Raw genomic sequence first — 12,046 nt, forward strand, 5'->3', positions numbered from 1 at the left:
ACAGCGCTGAGGAATATGTGTGACAGCGCTGAGGAATATGTGTGCGCTATATAAGAAACTTAATAATATTCTCTGTACAGCGCTGCGGAATATGTGTGCGCTATATAGTAACTGGTAATAATATTCTCTGTACGTCACTGCGGAATATGTGTGCGCTATATAATAACTGGTAATAATAGTCTCTGTTCAGCGCTGCGGAATATGTGTGCGCTATATAATAACTGGTAATAATATACTCTGTACAGCGCTGCGGAATATGTGTGCGCTATATAAATAACTGGTAATAATATTCTCTGTACAGCGCTGCGGAATATGTGTGCGCTATATAAATACCCGGTAATAATATTCTCTGTACAGCGCTGCAGAATATGTGTGCGCTATATAATAACTGGTAATAATAGTCTCTGTACAGCGCTGTGGAATATGTGTGTGCTATATAATAACTGGTAATAGTCTCTGTACAGCGCTGCGGAATATGTGTGTGCTATATAATAACTGGTAATAATATTCTCTGTACAGCGCTGTGGAATATGTGTGCACTATATAATATAACTGGTAATAATAGTCTATGTACAGTGCTGCGGAATATGTGTGCACTATATAAATACCTGGTAATAATAGTCTCTGTACATTGCTGTGGAATATGTGTGCGCTATATAATAACTGGTAATAGTCTCTGTACAGCGCTGCGGAATATGTGTGTGCTATATAATAACTGGTAATAATATTCTCTGTACAGCGCTGCGGAATATGTGTGCGCTATATAAATAACTGGTAATAATAGTCTCTGTACAGCGCTGCGGAATATGTGTGCGCTATATAATAACTAGTAATAATAGTCTCTCTACAGCGCTGTGGAATATGTGTGCGCTATATAATAACTGGTAATAATAGTCTCTGTACAGCGCTGCGGAATATGTGTGCGCTATATAATAACTGGTAATAGTCTCTGTACAGCGCTGCGGAATATGTGTGTGCTATATAATAACTGGTAATAATAGTCTCTGTACAGCGCTGCGGAATATGTGTGCGCTATATAATAACTGGTAATAATATTCTCTGTACAGCACAGCGGAATATGTGTGCGCTATATAATAACTGGTAATAATAATAATAAATAAAACGAAGACGTAAACTCCATTGGTTCAGAGCACGATGGGAATTAATAAAGCCAGTTGTACAACGATGTAACATATGATGGCGCTATATAAATACAGGGTAACAGCCATGTTACCATGATACAGGAGATGCCCGGTGGCTGTGTACTGCACTGACCCCACACAGGGTGGACAGCACGTTGTGACGTATGTAACCGGTGCAGATGGCAATCAGTTCCCCCTGAGGGCAGAAGACTCCGCATATCTAGATGTTGATATCAGACGACTGATGACAGATACAGATCACAGGCTGAGTGCGGCCACTCGGACACATGCTGAGGGGCGTCCGGCTGTATAGTGGGCGGGGGACGACGTAATATGTGGGGCTGCAGGCTACCCATCTACCGCCCCTAGGTGGCCACCACTGGAAGTGCCACGGGTTGATATTTATGGTGCCAGTCCATCCGGGTGGGGTCGTGCAGGGTGTGTGGTTGGGGCAGGTGGATAACAGATAATAACATGCAGGAATTTAGTGGGGAGATAAGGTGTGGAATATGGGTGCAGATAACACTCCGGGTGTAATAGGGGAGGGGGGGGGGGGCTAAGGAAATGTCGGCCTGAGGGTATAACTGAGTGGGCACCAGGGGGTGGTAACTGGGTCTACGCATCACTTAGCAATTTTTAATGTTCTTCCCAAACTCTTAAGAGACTTTCCCCAGCCCACAGGGGGGCCGATGTGGGGCGCGGAGATTCATTGTCATGCCTCCTGCAATAATCCCACGTAATAACGAGCGGGTCGCTGATAATTAGCTGCTGCAATCACTGATTGTGTGGGAATGATCAGGATTATACAGCAGTGATTTAATGGGAACCTGGGAAAGTCCAGGGCTGTGGGATGCTAACAGCTATTATGTGTTCCAGTGGCTGCACTGATGGGGGCAGTGAGCGCCCCCACTACCACCAGTGGGTCAGGAATGTGTGGGGAGGACACTGTCCCTTTAACACCTTGCTTTATGACGGCAGATCAAACCCAGGCCGGATCCACAGATCTCCCATCCCAGGGCTGCATTTCAAAAGAGCTCAAACAATGTGTCCTCACACCTCAAATCAAAGGGTCCTGCTAATGTGAGGGGGGTGGGTGACGCTGGAGCCACCCCCAACATCTCTTCACACTAACCTCGCTGGCAGCCCACGGACGCAGCAAACGCACCCTTACACACAATTCGGAGTGGTACAAAAGTCAACATTACTCTGCACCCACTAAATGGGCATTTGTGGTGGCAAAAATGCCAACGCAAGCAAGAGAAGCGCCTCACGGTTGTGGGATGTGCCCAGGTACTGTGGCATCTCCTGCACTTGGCATTGGGTATGTGGGAGTGACAGTTACTATGGCGGGTGAGGCCATTGCATAGATACATACAGCTCTGAATGCACATATAGTGATCACGTATAGGGTGGGAGGGGGGCAGAGTTACCCTGCACCCCTGATCGGTGCTCCCCCACCCTATATGTGACCTCTTACCCTGCACCCCACTCCCTGCACCCCTGATCAGTGCTCCCCACACCCTATATGTGACCTCTTACCCTGCACCCCTGATCAGCGCTCCCCCCACCCTATATGTGACCTCTTCGCCTGCACCCCACTCCCTGCACCCCTGATCAGTGCTCCCCCCACCCTATATGTGACCTCTTACCCTGCACCCCTGATCAGCGCTCCCCCCACCCTATATGTGACCTCTTCCCCTGCACCCCACTCCCTGCACCCCTGATCAGTGCTCCCCCCACCCTATATGTGACCTCTTCCCCTGCACCCCTGATCAGTGCTCCCCCCACCCTATATGTGACCTCTTACCCTGCACCCCTGATCAGTGCTCCCCCACCCTTTATGTGACCTCTTCCCCTGCACCCCTGATCAGTGCTCCCCCCACCCTATATGTGACCTCTTACCCTGCACCCCTGATCAGTGCTCCCCCCACCCTATATGTGACCTCTTCCCCTGCACCCCTGATCAGTGCTCCCCCCACCCTATATGTGACCTCTTACCCTGCACCCCTGATCAGTGCTCCCCCACCCTATGGCCCTTATTTAGATCTGATCGCAGTACAAATTTGTTTGGAAAATGGTCAAAACCATGTGCACTGCAGGTGGGGCAGATGTAACATGTGCAGAGAGTTACATTTGGATGGGGTGTGTTGAAACTGAAATCTAAATTACAGTGTAAAAATAGTGCAGCCAGTATTTACCCTGCACAGAAATAAAATAACTCACAGAAATCTAACTCTCTCTGCACCTGTTACATCTGCCCCACCTGCAGTGCACATGGTTTTGCCCATTTTCCAAACAAATTTGTACTGCGATCAGATCTGAATAAAGGCCTATACGTGACCTCTTACCCTGTGCCTCCATCACCCCTCCCCCCCCCACATCACAGGTGCCTCCATCAACACCACCCCCCGCCTCACAGCTGCCTCCATCACCCCTCCCCCCACCACACAGGTGCCTCCATCACCCCCTCCCCCCACCACACAGGTGCCTCCATCAACCCACCCCCGCCTCATAGGTGCCTCCATCACCCATCCCCCCGCCACACAGGTACTTCCATCAACCCTCCCCTGCCGTCCCCCTTGTTAATTCCTCCCTGTCTCCATAAAGGGGCCTCGCTAACTCCTCCCCCACAGGTGTCCTCGTCACTCCTGTCACTTACATACATTGTGCATCCCTGTGTTCAGGTATCACCTAACCTGCCTCACAGGTGATTATCTGCTCCTCTACCTGTGCTGCTCCCCCCCCCCCCCCCCCCCCCCCCCCCCCCCTATATCACAGCAGTCACAGTATACACAGACCCTCCGAGTCACACCCAGCATAGAGAACAGGGGAAGTAGCACTGTGCATATCACAGCAGTCACAGTATACACACAGAATGCCCCCCCAAGTCCCAACAAGCATAGAGAAATAGAGAACAGGGGAAGTAGCACTGTGCATATCACAGCAGTCACAGTATACATATAGACCCTCCAAGTCACACCCAGCATAGAGAACAGGGGAAGTAGCACTGTGCATATCACAGCAGTCACAGTATACACACAGAATGCCCCCCCAAGTCCCAACAAGCATAGAGAACAGGGGAAGTAGCACTGTGCATATCACAGCAGTCACAGTATATACACAGACCCTCCGAGCCACACCCAGCATAGATAACACAGGAAGTAGCACTGTGCATATCTAGGGTTACCACCTAGTCCCTTTAATTCCGGACACATGTTAATTACACAGGTTCTGTGGCAGTTTAAAATCAGGTGAAGTGGAGTCTTAAGGCCCCCATACACTATACGATTTTGGGACGATTTCATCCGATTTCGGCACTTGGGGCCGATAACCGGATGAAATCGCCCCAAAATCGCAGGTGTGTGATGTATGATCCGATCCGATGCGCGGTCCCGTGCGCATCGGACCGGATCAGGGAGGTCGGACGGTCAGCACATAAGATCATCCGACCTCCCTGTATGCTATGCATATGCCTGCCACCTGTCAGGCATATGCATGCAGACACCGGGGGGCGGGGGAGCACGGCGGGCAGACACACTGACCTGGCTGGGCAGCTGTGATGAGAAATAGCACCGCTGCCGCTGCGGGACGGGACGCACAGTGGCGGCTATTAGATTTTTAAAATCCCTGTCAAATGACCGGCCGTTCTGTGATTGGCTGAGAGCTCAGCCAATCACAGAACGGCCGGTCATTTGACAGGAATTTTGAAAATCTAATAGCCGCCACTGTGCGTCCCGTCCCGCAGCGGCAGCGGTGCTATTTCTCATCACAGCTGCTGAGCTGCCCGGCCAGCATCATTTGTTTGCCGCTGCCCGCCCCCACTACTGCCGCCGCCCGCCCCCACTACCGATGCTGGTTCTGGTGGAAAGTTATATCATTCAGCAGCGCTGCGGGATGGACGGGGCCGGGCAGTGGCGGGTATTATATTTTTAAAACACCTGTCAAATGACTAGCCGTTCTCTGATTGGCTGAGAGCTCTCAGCCAACGGTCAGTCATTGGCTGAGAGCTCTCAGCCAATCAGAGAACGGCTAGTCATTTGACAGGTGTTTTAAAAATATAATACCCGCCACTGCCCGGCCCCGTCCGTCCCGCAGCGCTGCTGAATGATATATGTGAATGATCACAGCGCCCGGCCAGATCATCACACACAGGCGCCGCCGGCTAGTTACAGCGTCAGGACCCGCTGCCCGCTCCGGCGTCGCCCTGATGAGCCCTGCTGCTGACCACACCGCCCCCAGGTCAGCACTCAGTACCCCCGCTGCCCGCCCCACTGCTGCCACTGATCACCACCGGCCCCCATGCCCCTCACCGCCCGCTGCAGCTCCCCGTTACATGTGGTAAATCGCAAGCGATTTATCACATGTAAAATTTGGCTCATCAAGTGCCAAATTGTATGTGAGCCTCCCGGGGAGCTGCCGGGCGGCTCACAGGAGTATTGGGTCCGACTTGTCCTAAGGACAAGTCGGCCTAATGTATGGGGGCCTTTAAAGTCAGCCAGCCACAGAACCTGTGTAATTAATATGTGACCGGAATTAAAGGGACTAGGTGGTAACCCTATGCATATCACAGCAGTCACAGTATACACACAGACGTCCCAAGTCACACCCAGCATAGGGAACAGGGGAAGTAGCACTGTGCACATCACAGCAGTCACAGTATACACACAGACCCTCCGAGTCACACCCAGCATAGATAACACAGGAAGTAGCACTGTGCATATCACAGCAGTCACAGTATACAACCAGCATAGAGAACAGGGGAAGTAGTACTGTGCATATCGCAGCAGTCACAGTATACACACAGACGTCCCAAGTCACACCCAGCATAGGGAACAGGGGAAGTAGCACTGTGCATATCACAGCAGTCACAGTATACACACAGACCCTCTGAGTCACACCCAGCATAGGGAACAGGGGAAGTAGCACTGTGCATATCACAGCAGTCACAGTATACAACCAGCATAGAGAACACGGGAAGTAGCACTGTGCATATCACAGCAGTCACAGTATACATATAGACCCTCCAGGTCACACCCAGCATAGGGAACAGGGGAAGTAGCACTGTGCATATCACAGCAGTCACAGTATACAACCAGCATAGAGAACACGGGAAGTAGCACTGTGCATATCACAGCAGTCACAGTATACATATAGACCCTCCAGGTCACACCCAGCATAGAGAAAAGGGGAAGTAGCACTGTGCATCTCACAGCAGTCACAGTATACACCCAGCATAGGGAACAGGGGAAGTAGCACTGTGCATATCACAGCAGTCACAGTATACACACAGACCCTCCGAGTCACACCCAGCATAGGGAACAGGGGAAGTAGCACTGTGCACGTCACAGTATACACACAGACCCTCCGAGTCACACCCAGAACACAGAGCAAGATACACAATACACCGGAGGCCGGTAGTTACACCCAGCATAGAGGACACCCTATAAGTAGTGTAAGAGCAGATCTACAGAGTAACATTTGGGCATATTCCGTGCACATATAGACCCTTAGTCACATCCAGTGTACAGGCAGGAGGCATACTACAAGAGGCTCATGCAGAGCTGAGAGAAAGTCCGTTCTGTGGATGGATATCATGCAGCTGAGCAGTAAGAAGTTCCGGCCAGGCACTGAGCAGTGTGACATCTCCTGCCCAGCAAAGGTCACCCATAGGGTCAGTTACCTGGGGAGGGACACGGCTGCACTTTGTCCACATTACTTATGATTGCCGATCACCGGCACTGAATCTGCCCATTACATTGGCCGTAAATAATTTGAGAAGGTCGTGGACCCCCAGCCCGGGGCACCCCTGCATCCGCTGGGATAGCCATACAGATCTCATTAGGAGGATGAACCCACCACGCGCCCACTCTGCGCCAATGTGTGACGCACTATACACCTACCCTTAGTAACAATCATATAAATAGATTCTTAGGGGCAATCACCAACACATGAAGGTCCTGACCTGAAAAGCTTACAATCTAACTTCCATAGGAGATGACACAAGCGCAAGTGGCATGAACGCTGCGGAATCACTGAGCGCGGTGCGGCTGTTCTTACCGATCTGCATGACTCTGCCGAACACAGAGGCGTTGTCCACGGTGCTGCAGTTCCACCTTCTCTGCTTGAACTGGTGCTGACACTCCTTGATGCCGGTCTTGGCCCCCTCCCCGATGTATACCATATGATCCTGGTACAGTTGGCAGAGCTTCCTCTGACCCGGGGAGAGGCCGGACAGCTGACTGCACAGCGGCTGGGCACCGATGATGTACATCTCCGGCCTCTGCACCGGATTTATTGCCAGCGACCTAGAACGGGGAGGGTACAGGGGGTAAGTACAAATACATGAGATGCCCACCGTGGTCACACAGACACACAGGAAACATTTAGCAATGGTGACTACAACTCCCACCATGTAACGAGGAGATGATCAGACTTGTAGTACAGCCTCATCACTCGCATATAAAGCAATGGTTCCCAACCCCAGTCCTCAAAGCGCACAGCAGTCCAGGTTTTCAGGTTATTACTGAGGTTCTACTGAATTCACATGTGCTCAAGCATGGCTAAACTGAAAACATGGACTGTTGGTGTGCCGAGGGGACAAAGGATGGGAAACACGGATACAGGAATATCACCCAATATAACTGGGTAATGGTATACAATACGGGGTGTTACCCTCCCCGTCCAAAGGGCCAGACAGGGCAACAACACCCCAATTCTTACAGAGCGCAAGCTTACATGTATCAGAGTCACATTACATGTTACATGTATGTCAGAGAGCGTTACATGTATAATGCAGCATATTTGGGATATAATATCTGTCCTTGTCCACAGAGCTCACACTCTAAACATCACTGTTATATGTCCCAGTGCCATGTATCCATTATTATACCCCCCCCCCCCCCCTCCTTATTAATTGCCCCAGCCGCCGGTATTGGTGCATATACAGCTATGCCTAAGTTACCTGTGGCCATATACCCCGCTCCCCGGGCTAATTGCCCCCCAGTACTCACCACCAAGAGTTGGTCCCCACCAGAGGCAGGACGGCAGCGACCAGTAGCAGCAGCAGCCGCAGGCTCCCCCTCATGCTGCCCCCAGGACAGCTCCGATCTGCGGATCTCCAGCAGCTCCGGGGTCCCTGCAAGACACAAGCACCGGGTGTGAGCGGAGGCTGCAGCGCTGAGAGCGGACTGTGAGTGAGTGGCTCCCGGGAGAGGAGGGGAGCTGCTCTCCGGCGCCACCTGGCGGACAGTGCCCTAACAGCAGCGCCTCCCGAGTCCTCCGCCTCACTGCAGCTGCAGCAGCATTATATTATCTGCTGCTGGTTGGGAAGGGAGACTGGTACTGTGGGCATGGTCATTGTGTTACCCACCCAGCAATGTCAGGGGGAACACTGGTAATGTGGGCATGGGCATTGTGTTACCCACCCAGCAATGTCAGGGGGAGACTGGTACTGTGGGCATGGTCATTGTGTTACCCACCCAGCAATGTCAGGGGGAACACTGGTAATGTGGGCATGGGCATTGTGTTACCCACCCAGCAATGTCAGGGGGGAGACTGGTACTGGGGCATGGGCATTGTGTTACCCACCCAGCAATGTCAGGGGGGAGACTGGTACTGGGGCATGGGCATTGTGTTACCCACCCAGCAATGTCAGGGGGGAGACTGGTACTGTGGGCATGGTCATTGTGTTACCCACCCAGCAATGTCAGGGGGGAGACTGGTACTGTGGGCATGGTCATTGTGTTACCCACCCAGCAATGTCAAGGGGGAGACTGGTACTGTGGGGGCATGGTCATTGTGTTACCCACCCAGCAATGTCAGGGGGGAGACTGGTACTGTGGGCATGGTCATTGTGTTACCCACCCAGCAATGTCAGGGGGAGACTGGTACTGGGGCATGGTCCCTGTGATACCCACCCAGCAATGTCAGGGGGAGACTGGTACTGTGGGCCTGGCCATTGTGTCACCCACCCAGCAATGTCAGGGGGGAGACTGGTACTGTGGGGGCATGGTCATTGTGTTACCCACCCAGCAATGTCAGGGGGAGACTGGTACTGTGGGGGCATGGTCATTGTGTTACCCACCCAGCAATGTCAGGGGGGAGACTGGTACTGGGGCATGGTCCCTGTGATACCCACCCAGCAATGTCAGGGGGAGACTGGTACTGGGGCATGGTCATTGTGTTACCCACCCAGCAATGTCAGGGGGGAGACAGGTACAGTGGGGGCATGGTCCCTGTGATACCCACCCAGCAATGTCAGGGGGTGACTGGTACTGTGGGGGCATGGTCCCTGTGATACCCACCCAGCAATGTCAGGGGGCAGATGGGAGGGATCATAGGATAGACATGAGTTTGGTCGACAGGGTCATTAGGTCAACAGTCAAAAGGTCAACATGGGGGTTTTCACTTTTTTTGTATCAAATGTCGACACAGTCTACATGAACACTGAAACGTAGTACTGCGTCCCCCCTGGCTCGCTATGCGTCGGGCACACTATTTTATTCTCCCACCGCGCCCTAGTCACCTAGTGGATGGTAGGGCATGAAATACCGCCTGTCGGCACAAGAAAAAGTGAAAAAAAACCCATGTCGACCTTTTGACCTAACGAACCTGTGTGTCGACCTTCAGTCATATCGACCAAATCCTTGTAGACCTAGTATCCGTATCCTGCCGGGAGAGGGAGACCTGTACTGGGGCATGGTCACTGTGTTACCCACATGCCCGGGGGACTCCAGTTATTTTGGGGGGCTCCTGGAAGAGTAGCTTGCTCTCCCGCTACCCTGTGCAACAATGCAAATCTGGCTCACCCTATCAGTGATCAGCTACACGCCCCCCTGGGGTACTAACCTGGGGGGTGGGAGACTTCAGAGTTGTCAATTAGGAGTTCCGCCTATTAATGCAAATGTTCCTGAACTGTGATAGGGAGATAACATTGTACTGGACACACGTCTTACACACACACACAGAGTGTCCTACAGGGGCTGGGAGGGGACGGACGCCCATATATTAGCACTGACGTGAAATGGGGTTTTTTCTTTATTTTCCTTAAATGGGTCTTGTGCCATCTGCAATCTCCAGCCACTGCGCAAACATTGGACCTTATTCTGAGGACCGATGCTTTGCGTTCTCAGGCTAATGAGGATGTGACGGACGTGCGCACAGGGCGCCCGCCGTTTAGAGTCACTATATAGGCGTCTCGGAACTGCGAGCACTGGAGAAAGCATTCATATTCCGTATATCTGTGGTGAATGCCGTAGCGGAACTTCCATACGGGCGATATCACCGTCAGTCCTGAGCTGTGAATATGGTGGCGGTTTCTATTCAGCCACTGATCTGCTCCCACAGTGTTTGCCCCCCAACTCCCCCCTCCGTCACACTGCAGTCCACTCCACGGGTGGGACAAGGCTATACATAAGAATTTAGGTGTTTCCACGTTTATTTTAGCGAACACAGTACCTGTAACCGGAAAATTCTAACATCGGTATGGAAACCAATAAACAAACACAGGACATTTTGTGATATACCCCTCCCTCAGCAACCTGATCTGTGGGACCCCGTCCTCTCTCACTGATAAAGGGTGTCTATCTTTATTGGGGTGTCTCTGTTACAGATTTTAGGTGCTCTGATCTGAGGAGCTGGAGATTGCGCGGGCAGAGGGGGTGATCTGGGTAGAGTAAGGGGGCTCCTCTGAGAACAGTACCCAAAATGAATTCTTTAACCACAGGAAAAGTTCTACTTGCACTTTGATTGCAAGCTCCGCAGTACAGTAAGCTGATATATGTGGGCAGCTGTTGTGTATAAACATATGAGCTCATTATAGGCCTGTAAGTTATAACGCTGTCTGGGCTCCTTATAATAAATATTTGGAAGCTGCTTTGGCGGCAGATGATTTATAGATGGGATTCGAGGCGTTACCACAGGAAGCCGGTCACGGGGATTTGCGCCCATTTGTTTGCCTAGGGGCGATGTACCTGGGACAGGCGATGCCCACCTGGCCGGCAGATGTTAGGCCCCAGAGCAGGGTCTTGCCACTACATCTGACAGCACAGCGGGGGTCTTGGCGAGATGGGTACATTATTTACAGTTACTGGTGTTTATAACATCGAACTGTCTGTCCTTATATAGTTATAGTCATAGGGCGTGATGGGGGGAACCACTGGGCCAGGGGGAGGGGGGGGTCGGTGTGTGGGGCATTGGGGGGGGGGGAATTGAGGAACTCTCGGCTGAATGCAAACTATAAATGTGTGACTAACCACGGTGTCCTAAACCAGCCCGTGTCAACCGCTGTGGAACTATATATCCCAGCAGGCCCTGTCAGTCACACACAGGGAGCCACTGGTTGCTGATTAATGCAATAGAAACATTGATTTAGTGGAGTTTTCGGTACTCTTTACCTAGCACGGCGCCCACGATGTCCATCGCGGTCATCGGGGGTAAAAAATCGCGGGCATCGCATGCACTAAAAAATCGGGTGCGACGCGATGCCCGCGATTTCCCATAGGGATCAATGTTAAAAGTGTGATTGGACGCGATTTTACTGTTCAATGCCCGCGATTTTTCCATAGGAAACAATGTTAAATGGGCCACAGAGCCCTAATAGTCCCCCTGAAGTCTGAAATGGCCCCCACAATTGTTAACGCCACCCCACGATCAACGTGAACACGAAGCGTGGCGAGCGCGAGCCCGCGAGGGGCGGCGGTACGCGTCCTCCGACCTTTTCATACCCCCACTATCCACGTCGGCGTGGAGTTGAGAATAGAATAGTGTGGCGAGCGCAGCGAGGCGAGCCCCGCGAGGGGACGCAGATACCTGTGAAGCCCGCGAAGGGACGCGTTTACCTGTGAAGGTATCCACGTCCCCTCGCGGGGCTCGCCACGCTTCAACTCCACGCCGACGTGGATAGT

General features: G+C 52.1%; 1 protein-coding gene across 1 annotated transcript in view; it reads right to left on the reverse strand.

The window, feature by feature from the left end:
- The window catches only part of WNT5B (Wnt family member 5B), an 87,508-nt gene that overhangs the window by 8,895 nt on the left and 66,567 nt on the right, over nucleotides 1-12,046 (reverse strand). The window contains exons 2-3 of the mRNA XM_083180938.1: nucleotides 8,153-8,277; nucleotides 7,200-7,447 (exon numbers count right to left, since the gene is read on the reverse strand). Of these exons, the coding sequence (XP_083037064.1) occupies nucleotides 7,200-7,447; nucleotides 8,153-8,277 (373 nt within the window). The remainder of the gene's footprint in view (nucleotides 1-7,199; nucleotides 7,448-8,152; nucleotides 8,278-12,046) is intronic.

Source organism: Crinia signifera, chromosome 4 (genome assembly GCF_055691185.1).
Source record: "Crinia signifera chromosome 4, ASM5569118v1, whole genome shotgun sequence".
In the NCBI taxonomy this organism is placed as follows: Eukaryota; Metazoa; Chordata; class Amphibia; order Anura; family Myobatrachidae; genus Crinia; species Crinia signifera.